The following is a 22,178-nucleotide window of genomic DNA, read 5'->3' as shown; positions in this document are numbered from 1 at the left end:
AGTAGCCCCACAGCGATCAATGAGACTGTCCATGTCAGTAAGTGCTCACCACCCTGAGCAAGGGCTGCACAATCCAGCCCTTTACATGCAGAACGGACACTGCTGTCCCTGCCCAGAGCTCACAGAGTGAGTGGGGTGTGGGGGGAGCAGGCCAGGCTACAGACTGCACCAGCGCTTCTCCTCCCTTCCCCCAAGGGAAAGGCACCTGCTGGCAGTGAGCTCAGCAGGCAGGGCCGTGGCTCTGGCAGACAGCTGGGACTGTGAGCTCTTTGGGGAGGGACCGTCTTTGTGTTCTGTGTTTGTGCAGCACCCAGCACAATGAAGTCCTAGCCTATGACAGTGGCTCCTAGGCGCCATACTGACCAAGTTTTCCAGCATGTCAGGGAGACTCCCAATTTAATAATGTTATTTCCTGCAGCTACATATGCATCAGCCACACATGTGCATTAGCCTCTTTCTCTCTCTCTCTGGGACAGAGTGAGAGACACTGATGCTCGTGTATGGCTGATGCACAAGATTCCGGGTAATGTAGTTGACCTCTGCTGAGTGCCAGATTAACCTGTCGTTGGCTCCTGGGTATCCAGTGGGTCACAGTGCCACTCAGGTTTGACCATGCCAAATTTGAGTAAGTGGTTTTGTGACTTTGTTTGTGGGGTCGTCGTGTTGCTCTGGTTTGGCCAGGCTGCCCCTGAAATAAATTTGCTAGGCGCTACCGCAATAAGTAGTAATCATAAAGAACCCAGTGGTGTGCAGTGCCCTCCGCCTCAACGGACTGTCAGCCATCATAGAAATGTAGGGCTGGAAGGGACCTTGAGAGGACATTAATTTCAGACCCAAGACCAAGTAAACCTTAGACCATCCCTGATAGGTGTTTTTCCAACTGTTCTTAAAAACCTCTAATGATGGAAATTCCACAACCTCTCTTGGAAGTTTATTCTAGAGTTACGTATCCTTCTAGTTAAGAACATGAGAATGGCCATACTGGATCGGACCAAAGGTCCATCTAGCCCAGTATCCTGTCTTCCGACAGTGGTCAAGGCCAGGTACACCAGAGGGAATGAACAGAACAGGTAATCATCCGGTGATCCATCCCCTGTCGCCCATTCCCACCTTCTGGCAAAGAGCGGCTAAGGACAGCATCCCTACCCATCCTGGCTAATAGTCATTGATGGATCTATCCTCCATGAATTTATCTAGTTCTTTTTTGAACCCTGTTATAGTCTTGGCCTTTATAACATGCTCTGGCAAGGAGTTCCACAGTGTCACTGTGCATTGTGTGAAGAAATACTTCCTTTTGTTTGTTTTAAACCTGCTGCCTATTAATTTCATTTGGTGACCCCTAGTTCTTGTGTTATGGGAAGGAGTAAATAATTCCTTATTCACTTTCTCCACACCAGTCATGGTTTTATAGACCTCAATCATATCCCCCCTTATTCATCTCTTTTCCAAGTTGATAAGTCTGTCTTATTAATCTGTCCTCATATGGAAGCTGTTCTATACCCCTAATAATTTTTGTTGCCCTTTTATGAACCTTTTCCAATTCCAATATATCTTTTTTGAGATGGGGCGACACATCTGCATGCAGTATTCGTGATGTGGGTGTACCATGGATTTATATAGAGGCAATATGATATTTTCTGTCTTAGAATCACAGAACTGGAAGGGACCTCAAGAGGTCATCTACTCCAGTCCCCTGCAATCAAGGCAGGACTAATTATTATCTAGACCAAGGATCTCAATCTCAAATCACCATGAATGCCACATGAGAACTAGTACATTGGCCCAAGGGCTGCATCACTGACACCTTTTCATACAAAGATACAAAAGCCCCCCACCTCTGTCCCTGGCCCCGCCCTCACTCCACTCCTTCCATGAGGCCCCACCCCGCCTTTTCCCACCCCTTCCCTGTCCCCATTCAAACCCTTCCCCAAATCCCTGCCCCTGCCTCTTCTCCGCCTCCTCCCCTGAGTGCCCCACTCCTCCCCCCTTCCTCCTGGAAAATCCTAAGTGCCGCCAAACAGCTGTTTAGCAGTGGGAGAGGAGCGGAGACACGGTGCGCTCGGGGGGGGGGCAGAGGCGGAGGGGCAAGGGGAGCTATGTTGGGCTGCAGGAAATAACTCTGCGGGCCTTGTGTTTTGAGATCCTGTTCTAGACCATCCCTGACAGGTGTGTGTCCAACCTGCTCTTAAAAATCCCCAATGATGGAGATTCCACAACCTCCCTAGGCAATTTATTCCAGTGTTTAACCACTCTGACAGTTAGGAAGCTTTTCCTAATGTCCAACCTAAACCACCCTTGCTGCAATTTAAGCCCATTGCTTCTTGTCCTATCCTCAGAGTTTAAGAAGAACAATTTTTCTCCCTCCTCCTTGTAACAACCTTTTATGTACTTGAAAACTGTTATCATGTCCCCTCCCAGTCTTCTCTTCTCCAGACTAAACAAACTCAATTTTTTCAATCTTCCCTCATAGGTCATGTTTTCTAGACCTTTAATCATTTTTGTTGCTCTTCTCTGGACTTTCTCCAATTTGTCCACATCTTTCCTGAAATGTGGCACCCAGAACTGGACATAATACTCCAGTTGAGGCCTAATCAGCGCGGAGTAGAGCGGAAGAATTACTTCTCGTGTCTTGCTTACAATACTCCTGCTAATGCATCCCAGAATGATGTTTGCATTTTTTGCAACAGTGTCACACTGTTGATTCATATTTAGCTTGTGATCCACTATGATCTCCAGATCTCTGTCCTAGGCAGTCATTTCCCATTTTGTATGTGTGCAACTCATTGTTCTTTCCTAAGTGGAGTACTTCGCATTTGTTCTTATTGAATTTCATCCTAATTACTTCAGACCATTTTGAATTTTAATCCTATCTTCCAAAGCACTTGCAACCCCTCCCAGCTTGGTATCATCTCCAAACATTATAAGTGTACTCTCTATGCCATTATCTAAATCATTGATGAAGTTATTGAACAGAACCGGACCTAGAACCGATCCCTGCGAGACCCCACTTGATATACCCTTCCAGCATGACTGTGAAGCACTGATAACTACTCTCTGGGAATGATTTTCCAACCAGTTATTCACCCACCTTATAGTAGTTCCATCTAGGTTGTATTTCCCTAGTTTGTTTATGAGAAGGTCATGCGAGACAGTATCAAAACCCTTGCTAAAGTCAAGATATACCACATCTACCGCTTCCCCCCCATCACAAGGCTTGTTACCCTGTCAAAGAAAGCTATCAGGTTGGTTTGACATAATTTGTTCTTGACAAATCCATGCTGTTATTTATTACCTTATTATCTTCTAGGTGTTTGCAAATTGATTGCTTAATTATTTGCTCCATTAGCTTTCCGGGTAAAGAAGTTAAGCTGACTGGTCTGTAATTCCCCAAGTTGTCCTTATTTCCCTTTTTATAGATAGGCACTATATTTGCTCTTTTCCAGTCTTCTGGAATGTCTCCCGTCTTCCATGACTTTTCAAAGATAATTGCTAATGGCTCAGATATCTCCTCCGTCAGCTCCTTGAGTATTCTAGGATGCATTTCATCAGGCCCTGGTGATTTGAAGACATCTAACTTGTCTAAATATTTTTTGACATGTTCTTTCCCTATTTTAGCTTCTGATTCTACCTCATTTTCACTGGTATTCACTATGTTAGACGTCCAATCGCCACCAACCTTCTTGGTGAAAACTGAAACAAAGAAGTCATTAAGCATTTCCGCCATTTCCACATTTTCTGTTATTGTCTTTCCCCCCTCATTGGGTAACAGGCCTACTCTGTCCTTGGTCTTCCTCTTGCTTCTAATGTATTTGTAGAATGTTTTCTTGTTTCCTTTTATGTCCCCAGCTAGTTTGATCTTGTTTTGTGCCTTGGCTTTTCTAATTTTGTCCCTACATACTTGTGTTATTTGTTTATATTCATCCTTTGTCATTTGTTTCCACTTTCTGTAGGACTCTTTTTTTGAGTTTTAGATCATTGAAGATGTGTTCTCTTGCCATACTTCCTATCTTTCCCACATAGTGGGATAGTTTGCTCTTGTGCCCGTAATAATATCTCTTTGAAAAACTGTCAACTGTCTTCAATTGTTTTTCCCCTTAGACTTGCTTCCCATGGGATTTTACCTACCAACTCTCTGAGTTTGCTAAAGTCTGCCTTCTTGAAATCCATTGTCTTTATTGTGCTGTTCTCCCTCCTACCATTCCTTAGAATCATGAACTCTACCATTTCATGATCACTTTCACCCAAGTTGCCTTCCACTTTAAAATTCTCAACCAGTTCCTCCCTATTTGTCAAAATCAAATCTAGAACAGCCTCTCCCCTACTAGCTTTCTCCACCTTCTGAAATAAAAAAAATTGTCTCCATACATTCCAAGAACTTGTTGGATAATCTGTGCCCCGCTGTGTTATTTTCCCAACAGATGTCTGGGTAGTTGAGGTCCCCCATCACCACCAAGTCCCGTGCTTTGGATGATTTTGTTAGTTTAAAAAAAAGCCTCATCCACCTCTTCTTCCTGGTCTGGTGGTCTGTAGTAGACCCCTACCATGACATCACCCTTTGTTTTTTACCCCTTTTATATTTACCCAGAGACTTTCAACAAGTCTGTCTCTTATTTCTATCTCAACCTCAGTCCGAGTGTATATGTTTTTAATATATAAGCCACACCTCCTCCCTTTTTTCCCTGCCTGTCCTTCCTGAGCAACCTGTATCCTTCTATATCAATATTCCAGTCATGCATATTATCCCCCCAAGTCTCCGTGATACAAACTATGTCATAGTTGTGTTTATTTACTAGCATTTCAAGTTCTTCCTGCTTATTTCCCATACTTTTCACATTAGTATACAGACATCTAAGATAATGATTTGATTTCCACCCCCAGTTCTGTTTTGTCTCTCCCTTATTTCTACTATAACAGCCCTTGCTCCCCCCAGATTCTATCCCTTTCTTAATGCTGCCCTAAATTCTGTTTGCTTTTTTGACTGCTGCTGCACATTGAGTGGATGTTTTCAGAGAACTATCCACAGTGACTGCAAGATCTTTCTTGAGTGGTAACAGCTAATTTATACCCCATCATTTTATATGTATAGTTGGGATTATGTTTTCCAGTGTGCATTACTTTGCATTTATCAACATTGAATTTCATCTGCCATTTTGTTGCCCAGTCACCCAGTTTTGAGAGATCTTTTTGTAGCTCTTCACAGTCTGCCTGGGACTTAACTATCTTGAGTAGTTTTGTATCCTCTACAGATTTTGTCACCTCACTGTTTACCTCTTTTTCCAAATCATGTATGAATATGTTGAATAGGACTGGTCCCAGTACAGACCCCCAGAGGACACCACCTCTCTCCATTCTGAAAACTGATAATTTATTCCTACACTTTGTTTCCTATCTTTTAACCAGTTACCAATCCACGAAAGGACCTTCCCTCTTAACCCATGACAGTTTACTTTGCTTAAGAGCCTTTGGTGAGGGACCTTTTCAAAGGCTTTCTGAAAATCTAAGTACACTATATCCACTGGATCCCCCCGTCCACATGCTTGTTGACCCCCTCAAAGAATTCTAGTAGATTGGTGAGGCATGATTTCCCTTTACAAAAACCATGTTAACTCTTTCCTAACAAATTATGTTCATCTGTGTGTCTGACAATTTTGTTCTTTACTATAGTTTCAACCAGTTTGCCCGGTACTGAAGTTAGGCTTACCGGCCTATAATTGCCAGTATCCCCTCTGGAGCCCTTTTAAAAAATTTGAGTCACATTAGCGATCCTCCAGTCATCTGGTACAGAAGCTGATTTAAATGATATGTTACAGACTACAGCTAGTAGTTCTGCAATTTCGCATTTGAGTTCCTGCTTATTACTGTTTAGTTTATCAATTTGTTCCAAAACCTCCTCTAATGACATATCAATCTGGGTCAGTGCCTCAGATTTGTCACCTAAAAAGAATGGCTCAGGTTTGGGAATCTCCCTCACATCCTCAGTAGTGAAGACCGGTGCAAAGAATTTATTTAGTATCTCCGCAATGGCCTTATCGTCTTTGAGTGCTCCTTTAGTATCTCAGTGGTCCAGTGGCCCCACTGATTGTTTAGAAGGCTTCCTGCTTCTGATGTATTTAAAATTTTTGCTATTACTTTTTGAATCTTTGGCTAGCTGTTCTTCAAATTCTTTTTTGGCCTTCCTAATTATATTTTTACACTTCATTTGCCAGAGTTTATGCTCCTTTTTATTTTCCTCACTAGGATTTAACTTCTGCTTTTGAAAGGATGCCTTTTTGCCTCTCACTGCTTCTTTTACTTTGTTGTTTAGCCACAATGGCTCTTTTTTGGTTCTCTTATTATGTTTTTTAATTTGGGGTATACATTTAAGTTGAGCTTCTATTATGGTGTCTTTAAAAAGTTTCCATGCAGCTTGCAGGGATTTTACTTTTGGTGATGTACCTTTTAATTTCTGTTTCACTAACTTCCTCATTTTTGTGTAGTTCCCCTTTCTGAAATTAAATGCTGAAGTGTTGGGCTGCTGTGGTGTTTTCCCCACCACAGGGATGTTAAGTTTAATTATATTATGGTCACTATTATCAAGCGGTCCAGCTATATTCACCTCTTGGACAAGATCCTCGGGGCGAAAAGATACCACAACATCATCTGGAAGGAGGGTCCCAACTGTGGGATTGTTTCCCTTTGCTTCAGTTGGATGTTCCCCTTCATCCTCCTCAACAGCACAGAGGCTGTCAGACTCGGGGGGATGAACCATTCTATTGTGCCCTGGAAAGTCTCATCTGTGTACCTCTCTGTGTCTCCCTTAGCTACTCCAGCTCAGCCACCCTGGTCTCCAAAGTCCGTACATGGTCTCTTAGGGCCAGGAGCTTCTTGCACCGAATGCACACATACGCTACCTGGCCATAGGGCAGGTAATCATACATGCTGCATTGGGTGCAATAAACTGGATAGCCCCACTCTGTTGCTGGACTTCTGCCTGCATTATCTTTCTACTCCTGAACCTCATTGCTTTGTTGGTGTTTTTGTTTTTATCAGGGAGTGTTTATAGCTTAAAGTATGTTAAGTTTATCTAGCTCTCCCCCCACTCGCCCTGGAGAACTCCCTTGCAAAACTCCCCTGTTAACCACTCCTGTTCACTAGCACCTCTGGTCACTTACGAGCGAGCAGGCTTTTTAAAGCCCTGGTCTTCCTGAGTAGCCCCGCCCCCTGGTTAAGGGTTGATGGGTTCTGATGGGCTAAGGGATCAAAGCCTTGTTGAGAAGCTCTCAGCCTTGCCTAGCAGGCCGCTAGGCTCAGCACACAAATGGTCAGCCCACATTCCCCTAAATAAACAGACCACATGGTATATTTCAGTCAAGCAGGAAGCACAACACAAACACACACACTACAGACAACAAACTTACCCCAAGGGTCACATAATCGCTCCTTCTTCACCTGGAGAACTTCCTTGCAAAACTCCTCTGGTCGCTTAGGAGCGGGCTTTTTAAAGTTGGAAAGTTTTTCCTAATAGCTAACCTAAATCTCCCCTGCTGCAGATTAAGCCCATTGCTTCTTATCCTACCTTCAGTGAACATGCATCGTGTCTGCATTGAGAATTAACACTTCTTTTCTTTCTTGCTTTTCCCCACAGAGTGAACTGTTTCGATCTAAGCGAAGAGAAACATCCAGAGCTGTATGCTGTGAAAAAGACAAAACCTGAGCTGTACATATGGTAGGTCAGTGATACTCAGACCTCAGTGGTTCAGGAGACAAATATTTAGTTTACACACACACACACACCAAATAAATTAATAACTTAGTGCGCATGCGCGCGCACACACACACATACACACACACACTCACTCACTCACTCACAGCAAATAAGTTAATAACTTAGTGCAAGTTGGTAACTTCTTTGATTAATATCACAGTAAAAGCATCCTAATTGGTTAATAATTAAATCACCCACTGTTTTAATATCACGTGCTGCAAAGAGCCGCAGGAGACACATCAAAGAGCCACTTGCAGCTCACAAGCCGCAATCTGAGTATCACTGTGGTAGGTTGATCAATGGGAGCCATTGCACCAAGGTGGCTCTGGCTTGCCTGCCCTGCCACTCGCTAGGACAGCAGCTGGGGCGGGGGACCCCATGCCCCACCTCCAGTGACTCCAGCAGCTTATTTCAGCATCTGGGGTAGGGGGGTAGGTAGAGATTGTCAGGCCCAGCCCTCCTGCCTGAGGGTGAGAGGCTCAGGAGTAGGAGCTGGATTTGCTCCATGCTTGGTCTGACCTTGAGGGCGGGGGGGGGGGGGGGGAGTAGCAGGAAGGGGGCCAGGACCTAGGGGAGGGGGAGATGTGGGATCATGAGATGGAGGAATCTGGGACAGGGCCGGCTCCAGAATTTTGGCCGCCCCAAGCAGCCAAACCAAAAAAAAAAAAAAAAAAAGCCGCGATCGCGATCTGCAGCGGCAATTCGGCGGGAGGTCCTTCTTTCCGAGCAGGAGTGAGCAGCTGGAGATGCCGCCCCTCTCCGAAGTGGCCGCCCCAAGCACCTGCATGGTAAGCTGGTGCCTGGAGCTGGCCCTGGTCTGGGAACCTCCCTTTTCAGTCTGAGTGTTCAGCAGGGAAACTCAGGAACCATCTTTGGATCCAGAGGGGAATTGTCATTCTGTTCTGATAGCTCAGTCACTGTTTGGGTCTTTACAAAGGGTTTGTAGTTTTACACAATTCCACAGCTATTAAGTCAGTATTATCTGTATCTACCTGCAACACTTGTTTATCCTGGATGTACATTTCTGTGTCAGCTTTGCAGGAGTCCAATAAAGATCATGAATCAAGAAATATTGTTCCACTTTAAAGTTTGTGTGGTTTTTTTTTTTTTTTTTGCCATTGTGTGTGCTAATGCATAAGAATTCTCCCATTCTCCAGAGCCAGGGGAGTTCTCAGAGGTGTTAGCGAGACATTTTTTCATGGTTTCAGTTTTTTATCCGTGACAGCCAATACTTTCAGCACTTTGAATGGGCAAAAATGACAGTGTTTTTTTAATTTCTTTGGGTGCTCCTGACTTTTTCAGAAAGTTCTAAACTAGTTCACACACTGTGATTATATAGATGAAGATCCATTACCTTCTGAGTGGGCACTTGTACAGTGTTCTCCTACAACACAGTCTTACACAATGTTTTGGAAATTCTTTAAAATGATGCAGAGGGGTGAGATGCTTTAGGGACAGGCCCAGGACTATTGGAGAAGTTTTTGGTCATAAAACTTGAGTCCCCTCTCCCCCCCCAGGCACGTGGAGGTGGATTTTGATAGGCCATGTCTGCATGGAGTGATTAGTATTAAGAATACAGAGAAGGTGACACACACACACACACACACACTTCCAAATGCTTCTCATTACTCTTGGGCATGTGAAGTGCATTAGATCTGATTTAAAAAAAGTTTCAGCTCTGAGGAAACACTCATTTGTTCCCTTCCATACTGAGGGCAACTTAGCTCAGGAGCTATACACTGGATTTGTGTGTGTGTGTGTGTGTGTGTGTGTGTGTGTGTATATTGATTGGAGCAGGCCCTGCAACAGTTTATCCTGCTAACCCTGGGTTGGTTTGTATGGTAATGATTCCTCTCTTACAGGACTAGGATGGAGCCAATAGGTTGTTGTGACACAAGGTCCAAATTCTGCCCTCAGTGACATCCGTGCAGCTCCACTGACCCATCGAAGTTACATGTGGACAAGACCCAGGATCTTCCTGCCAGTGCAGGATGGTTCCTGCAGAAGCCAAAGGGGCTGCACGGGGGGTAACTCAAGGTGGAATTTGACCCTAACACGCTCTGGGTGATTCTCCCCTGCACAGCCCCATGTTCAGACAACTGCGTCTGACCAAAGCTGGTGTGAAGAACATATTAAACCTTACTAGGGAATTTCACCTGCTCTATAGGCCTAAAATTGCTGCCATTGGAGTCAACTGGAACACTTCTGTTGAGTTCAGTGGAGCCGAAATGGGCTTTATGGGCCTGAGCCAAAGCCCACATGAAACAGGTATCTCTAGAGAAACCTCTACACCATACCCACTATATCCCCCAACCAAAGGGTTGCTCTGCCTGGTTCCCCAAAAACCCCAGCACTCACATCCCCACTATCCTTGAGCTCTTAGCTCCCTGCTCCACCTCCCTCTGATGGGAACTGGACTTTGTCAGTGAGGCCCCCAGAATCCCAAAACCCCCCACTTGAGGTGACGGCCAGGGGACTCCCAACCCCTGACCCCCTCTGTGTGGTGTGCGCCTCTGACCTTTCTGTCTGCCCATCTGCCATCCCATGTGGCTCTGACCAACAGCTCTCATGTACCTGTGACACCTCATGTGTCTCTTCTGCCCCCTCCCCTCCCCATGTGTCTGTACAGCCCCATGCTGGGGGAGGTGTGGAGCAATACTGCCCCAGGGCGAGGTCAGGGAGGAATCCTGGATTTACAGGAGGAGCACAGCACCTGCTACCCATTTCAAGGTGTGTTACACACCCCTATGTCCGCCAATCCCTCTCTGCGGGCTGATGCCTCAGCCCCACCTCTCCTACATTCCTGCCCTGGTGGGGTGACGTGGAGGGAACAATCTCTGCACTGCCTTGAGCACAGGGACTGCAATTGTGCCTGGCCTTACATGGGCTGTGCAAGTTGGAGGGGAAGTGCCTGGTGCCCCTCCCACTCTGTGCACCCATGTGAAAGGATTTGAGTTAGTCTACAGTGGAGCAGTCTGTGAGGAACGTCAGAGGGACCCTACTGTGCCAGGCAGATGAAATTCAGTATTGACAAGCCCAAAGTAATGCACGTAGGAGGGAATAATTGGAACCACTCGTACACATTACTGGGCTCTCAAAACTGGCAATTACTTCCAGAGAAAATATTTGAAGGAGGAAAAACAATTATTTATGTGAAAATTTTAATGGAAATGTTCAGTTTTTCTTTACCCGAATAAGGTATGTGTGTGTTTGGAGGGGGGGGGAGGGGAGGTAAGAGATGGGGGGGAAGCCCCCCAAAATATTTATCCTGATTTGAATTGAAATACATTTTTGATTTAAGAGAAAAACTGGACGATTTTGAATGATACAAAAATGAGAAACGTTTTGTGTTGTTCAATGATCCATTTTTTCCATTGAGCGGCTTTGGTGAGAAGATTTCAACAACTCAGGAAAAAGCCCTCAGCAACATTAGGGACAGTTCAGTCTTAATTTCAACTCCCGCATCCCCATCCCACACAGAACCCTTGTGAAACCCCTGAAGGAATCGTGGACATGGAGGGCAGGAAGGGACCTCAAGAGGTTGTCTAGTCCTTTCCCCACACGGGGCCAGGATTAGGGATGGGAAGGCCTGCGGCACGTTTGCGAATAGCTGTTTGTCTTTCTGTTGGATTTTTTCCTCCTCTGGGCCCTAGAAGTCCAGTTCTGGTGTCAGTGTTTTAAAAATGTTGAAAAATTAGAGATGGTGCAGAGAAGAGCCACAAAACTGTTTGAGGGCTGGAGAAAATGCCTTACAGTGAGACTTAAGAAGCTCAACCTGTTTAATTTATCAAAAAGATTGAGGTGACTTGATCATTGGTGTAAAATACCTTCATGGTAGAGAAAATACCAGTTACTAAATGTCTCTTTAATTTAGCAGTGACAGGCATGACAAGAACCAGTGGCTGAAAGTTAAAGCCAGAGAAATTCAAATTTTACCTAAAGCACAAATTGGTTAACAGTGACAATGATTAGCCACTGGAACAAACTATCCAGGGAAGTGATGAATTCTTCATCTCCTACGGTCTTCAAGATGCTGCCATTCTGGAAGATCTAAGTTAATCAAATGCAAGTTATTGGTCTCAGTAGAGTGGAGACTGGGTGAAATTCAATGGCTTGTGTTATACACGAGGTCAGAAAAAACAATGTAATGGTCCCTTCTGGATTTAAAATCTCTGAATGTGTGTGTGGCTGGGTTTTCTCACCAGTTTTCTTAACTGTGTTACTGTCCCTATTGTACCATTTTCTTTTTTCTCATTTTAATCCTGACGTTGTGCTGGTGGTTGAAATGTGGGTTGGTTTGTAGCTCTGTGCAGAATTCTATTTAAGGGTAAAAATGCCTAAGCTGCCTCTGCCTGGTCTGGCCAGTGCTATTGTTGTGAGGTTGCAGCCCCTGTATGCCAGGTGTTCTCAGGGCCCTATAACCAGAGGAAGCATATGACTCCAAGGAAGCAAGACCTGCTGGGAAGGTGGAAGCGGGATATAAAACAGCTCTGTGGGTGCAGGGGGGAAGCCAGGTGAAGCAGTGGCAAGGTGGACTAGAGGAAGCTGGGACTGTAGCTAATGAGGAGCTGTGATTAGCTGACTCTGTCTGAGGAGGCCTAGCAGGAGGCCTGTGGGAGAAGTTTGAAGTAGCCCTGGGCCCCGTAAAGCAGAATAGTTTGAACTTTGAGGGTGGGCAGTTGCTCCATAACACATGGTCCCATGGAGCCTGGAGCAGAGGGAGGGCTTAGGCACCAATTAGAGATGCAACCAAGGGTTGAAGAACTTTGTTCTTTATGTCAGCACTCAGTGGACCCCTGTAACCAAGGTGTGTAGGACTTTGGGAACCCCCTGCCTTGAAAGGGACTGCAGGAACCTCTGTGCCCCCTGGAATCTAGGAGGAGAAGGACTAGTGGAATCCTTGACAGAAAGTGTTAAGGCTTTTGGAAGTTGTGTGTTGAAGGATTTCACACACCCTCTTGTAAGGGGGCTGTGTAAGCCTGAGTGTTTATGGGAAGCCATGGAGGGCTTGAGCCTAGAGGGCCTGGAGCACAGATGGCACTGGCCTGGAGAATGTGTGTTATGAGAGGAGATGGATCACTTGTAAAGCAGAAAAAGGAGCAAGCCACATCCTGGGGAAGTGGCTGCTGTGGGCACCCATGGGAAGAAGAACTGCAGGAGCCTTGGAGCAGCAATGAGAACGGGGAATGGGAGGTTTGTGGTATTAGTTTATAGGCCTGTTTCTTAGCCTGAGAGAGAATTTTGGGTTTGACCTTTTGATACTCTTATATCCTTTACTAATATGTGTGAACAAAGAACAAAGACACAGTGTGTTACATCTGCCCACAAGAGATGGGGTGATAAGAGATGGAGTTAAAAGTGTTACAGGCTATGGTGGGAGTATAAAAGATGAGCATACACTGGAAGGCTGTCTGGCTCCTCTCTCAAGCCAAGGTCAAGCAACCAGTTAGGAGGGGCAAGGGGGAATGCGGGGCAGGCATAAGAAACACTAAAAGCCAAAGAAAAGCCTGGCCAGAACACGACCTCACTCCTTACCCCTCCCATGGGATACAGAAGAGGTGGGATGAAGATCCCAGACTCACGACCCTCCAAAATGGAACATGACCATAAATTGTAAGGAGTGGGACTAGGGGCATGTACTGCGAGTATGTTTGGGCTTGCTAAGAAAGAGGAGGTGGGAATGGGGACACGGGAAAATGCCGTGTGGCATCAGAGCTGGGAACAGAACACTGGGAATCGGGCTCTGCTAGTGGCTAGAACTATGGATATTCTTGCTTGGAACTAACCCCAATAAGCACTGCATTGCCTGCACTTTGAACTTCTGGTCTTCTGCTTTCTCTCTGCGTGACAAGAACCAGGGAACAGGGTGAAGTGAAAGCCCTCTAACATCTTGGTGCCGTGACTCAGAAGCATCACGCTGGACAGGTAAGTAGCAACCAGGTAAGTCCCCCTCCCCAACAGTCCACGCAGATGCTTGGAGGGGATATGGCAGGCCTCATAATGGTAGTCACAGGTCCTTGCAAGCTGGGGTGACGGTCTTTTTGGATAAGTGGATATGGAAGAATCAGAGCCCATTCCAGGTATGGGGGGTCAACATGGGATGAGATTAAAAAGAAAATGGGAGCAGTGTTAGGGAACCCAGAGGGATGAGGGCTGGCTGAGGAGCCCACCTTCCTTGGTAAATGGGTAGCGGAAGAAGGTCCGAGCCCAGGGGACAAAATGGCTTCCAGGGAAAGGAGGCACTTAAGTCCACTTATAAGAGGTTTGAAATAAAGGCAGCATTATGGGAGGCTGCCAGTAATCTTTCAAGTTTGGTGCTACTCCAGCAAAGGCAACTGGAGGATTGTAAATTAGAGTTAGGGGTGGTTAAAGGTAATTTGGCACTACAGGGTTTAGAGTCAAAAGCACAGTTAACGGACCACCTTAAAAAACAGAAGCTGCAATTTGGTTGTAGGGGAGTGAAGAAAAAAAAGTTTTAAAATGAAAATGAGCAGGTTAACACATGGAGTTGCTCGGAAACAGTGAACTGCAACAGAGCAGAGCAATCCTGAGATTCATTTGGGATGCAAACAAAAGCAACAGAGACTGGGGGAACAAATTCAGGGTTTGCAGGAGCAGATAACAAACCCCACTCCTCTCCCAGAGCCAGGATAAAAACCTAGGTGTAAGGATTCTCAACTATTTTAACCTAGGTAGCCCTACTCTTTGCTCAGAGCTAACTATATCCTTTTCTTCTTCTTCTTCCACCTCCTCATCCTCCATTTGCTTACTTTGCTGCTGTTAGCCTGTTCTTTAAAAATAACCTCACAGAGCTAATTGGACTGAGTGGCTAGGCATCAGTTCTGCAGAAAAGGACCTAGGGGTTACAGTGGACGAGAAGCTGAATATGAGTCAACAGTGTACCCTTGTTGCCAAGAAGGCTAATGGCATTTTGGGCTGTATAAGTAGGAGCATTGCCAGCAGATCGAGGGACATGATCATTCCCCTCTATTCAGCGTTGGTGAGGCCTCATCTGGAGTACTGTGTCCAGTTTTGGGCCCCACACTACAAGAAGGATGTGGAAAAACTAGAAAGAGCCCAGCGGACAGCAACAAAAATGATTAGGGGGCTGGAGCACATGATTTATGAGGAGAGACTGAGGGAACTGGGATTATTAGTCTGCAGAAGAGAAGAATGAGGAGGGATTTGATAGCTCCTTTTAACTACCTGAAAGCGGGTTCCAAAGAAGATGGATCTACACTGTTCTCAGTGGTAGAAGATGACCAAACAAGGAGTAATGGTCTCAAGTTACAGTGGGGGAGGTTTAGGTTGGATATTAGGAAAAACTTTTTCACTAGGAGGGCGGTGAAGCACTGGAATGGGTTACCTAGGGAGGTGGTGGAATCTCCTTCCTTAGATGTTTTGAAGGTCAGGCTTGACAAAACCCTGGCTGGGATGATTTAGTCGGGGATTGGTCCTGCTTTGAGCAGGGGGTTGGACTAGATGACTTCCTGAGGTCTCTTCCAACCCTAATCTTCTATGAGTCTATGATTGCTTTCCTCCCCACCCCTCTCCCTCACACTTTTGTTTTTCTTAAGTTTTAAAGGAGGGTACTTTGGATACTTATGTGACTTTGTCCTTAAAAAAACAAACAAACAAACAAACAAAAAACGCATGAGGGATTCCTGCTGTAGTCAGTTAAAATTTTTAGGGTAAAAGATCCATGGACACAAATGTTTTACCCTGTGCTGTCTTTACCTTGGGATTGTTCAAAAAGGCAGTAAGGCAGCTGTGTTGCAGGGATTGTACTTGGTGGCTAAGTGGTTACAGGCAAAATGCACTACCTTAAAGAACTGAATATAGTAGTAAATGATTTAAAGAAAGTAAGTGAAGAGTTACAAGTTGCTTTTGCAGAAATTAATAATACAGAGTTTGGATGGAGTTAAGAGGGAAGTAAACAGTGGGGAGTTGTGAAGATGTTAAAGAGTAGCAGTTGTGGTCTTATAAGAAGGAAGTTTTTGGTTTGATGATAAAACCCAGTTGTAAATGTAAATATATATGCAGCTCGGTACAGTCACATTGTGTGGAACCCTGGTAGTTAAATTATATAAGGGGTCAGGTAGAGTGGCTTCTGCCACTCCCCAGAAGCCTTTATAACTATTCTGAAAGAAAATGAGCCCTTTTCCCACAGGAATGGTTTGTAAATATAATTTAATCAAAAGCACTAAAGAAATATAAGGGGTTTCTATTAGAATTTAACTTGACTGCCTCCGATTTTACAAAATGGGAATGTAATCTGGGTTATCATTGTGTAAAAAATAATTAAAGCAGTGCAAGGGATACTAGGCAAAAGAGAATTTGTGTGTGTAAATATTTGTGTAGTTATGAAAGGTTTTAAGGACCTAAACCAACACTCAATGGTTTGTAAAATCCCGTTTATAGGTTTAAAATAAATGGGTTGGTTTATTTTTTTATTAAATAAAAAACAGTGCCATTAAAACTCTATTTGAATCTGTCATTCAGAGTTGCAACACTGACAGACCCTTCTGCCAGACACAGGCAGCTAGTGTGATGTGGCTCTGGTATTTAGCATTTAATCCTTTGGATACTTCCATGTTTTTATAAAGTTTGATATCTTTTTAAAATGAGGACCAGAGAATGTGGCCCTGGCAATGGGAAGAAATTCTTTTTTGTTTTTGTAATAAATAGCAGCTAAGAACTGCAGGAGGGGCACAAAAGGTTAAAAAACAGTGCACCTTTGAAGCAAGGGCAGTGGTGGAATGTAAAAAAGAAACAATGTCAGAAACACTGAACTTTAAGGTGGCTCTGAGTAATCAAACTGTCACAATGTTAAACCTTGGGATAAATGCTAGTGAGTGACCCTGTAACAATGTATAATGTATGTGATTTTTTTGAGGAAAATTTTTAAGCATGCTAAAAATGGTAATTGAAAGCAAATCTCATGTTCAAAGGTCTCATGGTAATGCTGGCCTATTTTCTCAGCTATTACCTGTGAATAAATTTAAAGCTTGGCACAGAGAACCCATTACAAACATGGTCTGTTGTACAAGGGAAATTGAGGTACACCACCTCATAAATGAACAGTGGGATAGTTCACCCTTTCCCTTCAGGATAGAAGTCATTGAAACCTGGCTTGCTTATAGAATAAAACACAGGGAAGTATGGAGGTAATTCTTCTGTTTTTCCTGCAATCAGCAAGGAGATTTGTAAAAGGAAGGGGTATTTTTAAGCAATAATCTTAGGGGCTAGCAAATGTTTCTTTTGTTTTTCAGACACTCTACAGGCAAGCTGGTGCCAGCAGAAGAACAACCCAGAACGCTATGGGTCTACTGTCACGACAAAGACTGTGTGGTGTGTTTTGTGTTTGTCTTGTTATTACCATTATATTGTATAAGGAGGGTTAACACACATAGCTGCAAAGGTTAATGCATGATATGACCTGCCTGGGATGCAGGGTCTACCCAAGGTGGGAGCTCAAGTGATATACCAGATTCCAGGAGAACACCATCCATTCCTGCTTCCTAAATGAAGGATCCCTTACCCAGTCCTTGACTGATTGGGGCCCAGCCTGCAGCTAGTGGGAACAGAGAATGGAGGGCAGGAATGGATTCATTGAACACAAATAAGTAGGCACAAAATGGGGATTAAGAAGGAGGGTGTATACATTCGATTGCATGCATCTTAGGTGTACCCACGAACAGAAAACAAGGACTTCCTGGCTTGGAATGGGACTATCGTTGCTGCTAGTCACAATTGTCACTATTATAAATCTTACTCAGATCCTGTGATGTGAGATGGCAAAAGGAGGAAACACGTGAACTACTACACCCCCAAGTTGTGGTAATGAGGCAGATGAGGACTTTAAGGATTTACCCATAGAAAATTGTACCTCCAATGCTCCCATGGGAATTTGGCAGTGTCAGTATGTGGTATATGGGCTGGAAGCGGGGGCAAGTGGGATGTGTGATCCCAACCCAGTAGAGATTATTAAATTGATTAGTATTACATGGTATTCCTTAGACTATGCCATCATCAATAACAGTGGAAAAAACAGTCATCCAGACAAGTGGTTTGTCACAAAAGGCCCCAAAAATATATCCCTCTGCTCTCCTGCAGTGTTTTGGTTCTGGAGTCCCCCAGTTAGGGTGTCATGTTACCATGTATAATCATAATGATGTCTCCACAGAGGAAAATCTCTGGGTGTGCAGTTGTTATGTACATATCACATTGGGCATAAAGTCTTCCCTGGAACATTGGGTATATAGTAATTTAAGCATTTTAAAGAATGTAATCCTACAGGTAATATGGATGCCAAGATGGAAAAATCCTAATTTAAACTGGCTGCAGCCTGAGGCCAAAAATACTTCCCGACAGGCGAATGTGTGGGAGCCACTGTGGGAGCAGGTGCAAGCAATGCTTTTCAACATGGCCTTTTCAGTCCATTACATGGGGGTACACTGCAGAGAATGGTGAGTGGACTGAATACACCCCAACTGCAGTACATTCATAGAAGGGTTGAAGCAACAATTTAATTTGTGGATGAGGGGACACACTGTTAGAAGGCTTTCCCTCGACCCTCCCACTTCCCTGGTTCTTGTCATGCAGACAGCAAGCAGAAAAAGATGTGACGTGCAGACAATGCGATGTTTATTGGGGTTAGTTTCCAAGCAAGCATATCCCGAAGCCCTTCACACCAGTTGGGCTTATCTCTATATGCCTCTAGAGTCTGTTCCTCAGTGTTCCATTTCCAGCTCTGACACTGCAGAGCATTTACCCCGTGTCCCTCTTCCCAGCTCTGACACTACTGTTTTGTTTGATGCTGGAGAGCTGCTGGAGCCCTGAGGAGGAGAAGAGGAGGACCACCTGATGCTGGGGGATTGCACAGAGATTCTGAAGACCACCGTGGAGGGGGCACTTAAGGACTGAGTAATTTTCAAACTGTGCTCTTGTGGTGGGGGTCCGGACTGTGTTTGTGGGGACACTGGGGGTGTGTCATGGAGCCTGCCCCCTGGTCCATCTGTGTCCCCAATTGCCTGCTCCCCCCACCACCGCTGCTGCCCCCTCCACCACCCCCACTGGCTGTTTAACATCTGCCTTGAGCTCCTGCCTCTGGGACTGAGCTGCTCGCCTGGCTTGCCATGCCCATTTCCACCATTTGGGTCTGCAGCAGCAGCCAGCCAAACATTGACTCTTTTGTGCAAGCGCTCGTGGGCACACACACACCCTTTGGACTGACCCCCTCCCTTTTGCAACTGGCTCTACAGCTTTACCCTTTGCTGCCTACCCCATTTGCCCCTGCAGCCTTTGCCCCTCCCCAGCCCCAGCCCCAGCTTCAGTTTGTTTGTCTGCCCTGCCCGTTTCCCTCTGCAGCTTTGTTTGCCCCGCCCCAGCCCTGAAGCTAGCCTCTTGGTTCCTCTGCCCTATTCCCAGCCCAGCTGTTTCCCCTACCTCCATGGTCCCCCCAGCCCTGATTAGTCCCTCCCTTCATGCACCCATGCCCCCTCCCACGAGCTTGTGCCCCTCCCCTGTATGAGTTTACCCCTGGTTCACTGCACCCCCCCAATATTGTTATATCTGCCATTCCCCTAGTGCAGCTAGAGGAGCCGGATTCCCATCTCGGGTCTGTGGCTGATACCCCCACCACGGAGTCCTCAATAGCCCCCCCCACATCCAGCCCTCCCCTTCTGGCGCCCTCCTCCCCTGCCTGCAGCCTAGCGGGGAGGAGTGGTTGCCACCTTTCCCTACCCCCCTCCAGTGTTTGTCCTTCCCCTGCTCTCATTATGGTGGGGGACACAGCGGGCAAGACCCCTCAAGCAGACCCCACTGCCCCTCCTCCACCTGCCCCCGCATCCACCCCCCAGCCTCTACCTCAACCGCCACTGCCAAACCACCTGCTACTGCCCCCACTGCGGCACTGGCAGTGGCAAGTACCGGGGAGACCTCCACTGCTGCCACATCCCTTGCCCCACCTGATTCTGGGGGAGCCCCCCCCAGCTGCTGGGAAAGGCCAGGGAAGGAAGAAGGGTAAGGGCCCCACTAAAAGGTGACAGGGCCAGAAAGAATTAATTAACTCACAAACTGACCTGACCCATGGCCGAAGTTTAGAGACTGGTTAGGAAGATATGTAAATGAATAGAGCTTTGAAATGCACGTCTGCATTGTTAGAGGTAGAAGGGTAGATGTTTGCTCAGGTCTTGTGATGTAAGCAAACAAGTCTTGTCTATTGGTATAGCTTTGATTCAAAGATCAAAAAAGGAGTATCCGTATTTAGGAAGACACTTGAGGGAAATAGTATTATTGTCTATATGTCTCTTTGAAGATTGTGGTAACCTGTATCTGAACTGTTTAATGGATAAATTATCCAGTGCTAATTACCATGATGTTTAGAAGAAGGAAAGTTAAGCCTATTGTTTTCTCAGGCCAAAAGGCTGCTGGAAATGTATAAAAACCTTGGGACATGATCCTTCTGCATCTCAGATCTGCTTTGGGTTTCAAGAGGGGAAACCTTAAGCCACAAGGATTGAGATCCCCAGTCATTGACTGGAGCCACCCTGAATATGGACTATAACCTATGGACTATTTCTAAAAGGACTTTGGCTACTACAAGCTCACCTCTGCTATGTATCTGAACCTCAAGAATTGAATTCAGGTCTGTATGTATATTGGTCATTTAAACTACACTCTCTCTCTCTTTTCTTTTTTAATAAATTTTAGTTTAGTTAACAAGAATTGCCTATAGCATGTATTTTGGGTAAGATCCAAGTTATAATTGAACCTGGGTATGTGGCTGACCTTTTGGGGTTGGAAGAATCTTTTCTTTTATATGATGAGATAAGATTTTCAGTAGTCATCATCATATCTGACAGGTGTAATGGAGGCCTGAGGCTGGGTACTTTGAGGGAACTGCTTTGTTTGGACTTGTGAGTAATCAGTGAGGTACTACAGAAGTTGTTTTGTGCTGGCTTGGTAAATCTAAGTATTGGAATATCCACCAGCATTTGGGGTTTGTCCGCCCCGTTTTGTTTGCAGTTCACCCTGATTGAGTGACCTCAGCTAGCTCCCACAGGCAGCACTGTCACAACCTCTAAGGTATGAGAGCTTGGCTTAGAACAGGGGCCTCAAACATGCAGCCCGTGGAGTTATTTGCTGCAGCCCGCCAAGCTCCCCACCACCTCCACCCCCCTGAAGTTATTTCCTGTGGCCACCAAGCTCCCCTTCCCCACCGCCCCCCTCCCCCCAAGTGTGCCATTTTCCCACTCCTCTGCCTACCTCCAGGCTCTTCCCACCGCCAAATAGATGTTTGGCGATGCTTAGCACTTTCCAGGAGGGAGGGGGGAGAAGCGGAGAGCCACGCACTCAGGGGAGGAGGCGTAGAAGAAGCGGGGCCGGGGCAGGGATTTGGGGAAGGGATTGGAATCGGGGCAGGGAGGGGGCGGTGTTGGGGTGGGGACTTTGGGGAAGGAGTTGGAATGGGGTCGGGAAAGAGGTGGGGCAGGGGTGGGGCCTCATGGAAGGGGTAGAGTTGGGGCGGGGCCAGGGACGGGGGGGGGGCTTTTGTATCTTTATATTAAAAGGTGTCAGTGATGCAGCCCTCGGGCCAATGTACTAGTTCTTACGTGGCCCTCGTGGTGATTTGAGTTTGAGATCCCTGGCTTAGAATAAGGGTTATAAAGGCAGGGACCACTCTAGCTGTAGATAAATGAGGCAGCGGTCTACTGTGGTGGATTCTGCCTGGGGCAGCCAAGCCAAATCTGAGTGACTCTTCAAACCTGTGTGGCAGGTTTCAGGGCTGCTCACTCAAATGTGGCTAGGTCACCCTCTATATGGCCACACCTGAGCAAGTGGTGCTGATACCTGGTGTTTGTTCTTCATCATAACCACATCTCTACCATAACCACTGAGCCATCAGAAGGCTCACCACACCCCCTTGCCTGGTTGAGATCCTCTGTTCAAGGGTGTAGGATGGGGGCAGCACATTGAAGTTGTGCTAGGGTGGCAAAGTGTCCTAAGCGACCTCTGTATAAAGGATGCAGAAATATTAGCAATAAATGAAAGAGCTGGGAGTGGAACTCATGGTTTTTGGTTTTGCAGTTCAGAGTACTTTCCATGAGGCTACAGAACATTGGATGAGGAAAAGGTCTCTCATTTTGCTTCTCAAAACTGTGAGAAGGCTGCAGCTTTTCACAACATCACAATATGGACTAAAGCTGGGGCCAAAATCACACTACTAACAATAAATTAACGAGTTTGCAACTCTAGTTGTTTTCTCCCTTCCAGCCTTTCCTGTAAAGTGCTAGTTTTTCATTCTGAAAGAGGCTATGATGGGGAGAGGGTTCCTGTTTTTCTTACCACTTCCCCAGCAAAAGTCTTCCCTTTGATACTCTGGGAAAAGGGCAGGGCTAGTTCTAACACTGCTTTTGAAGAGACAGGAAAT

At 45.7% G+C, this 22,178-nt stretch overlaps 1 protein-coding gene across 1 annotated transcript in view; it reads left to right on the top strand.

The window, feature by feature from the left end:
- The window catches only part of LOC103305709 (NACHT, LRR and PYD domains-containing protein 3-like), a 58,385-nt gene extending 49,561 nt beyond the window's left edge, over window positions 1–8,824 (top strand). Inside the window, exon 12 of the mRNA XM_008175124.3 lies at window positions 7,625–8,824. Within this exon, the coding sequence (XP_008173346.2) occupies window positions 7,625–7,709 (85 nt within the window). The 3' untranslated portion in view covers window positions 7,710–8,824. The remainder of the gene's footprint in view (window positions 1–7,624) is intronic.
- The last annotated feature ends 13,354 nt before the right edge of the window (window positions 8,825–22,178 follow it).

Source organism: Chrysemys picta, chromosome 4 (genome assembly GCF_011386835.1).
Source record: "Chrysemys picta bellii isolate R12L10 chromosome 4, ASM1138683v2, whole genome shotgun sequence".
NCBI classification, from domain to species: Eukaryota; Metazoa; Chordata; order Testudines; family Emydidae; genus Chrysemys; species Chrysemys picta.
The sequence above is the reverse complement of the archived record's forward strand: the minus strand, read 5'-3'. Positions and strand labels throughout refer to the sequence as shown.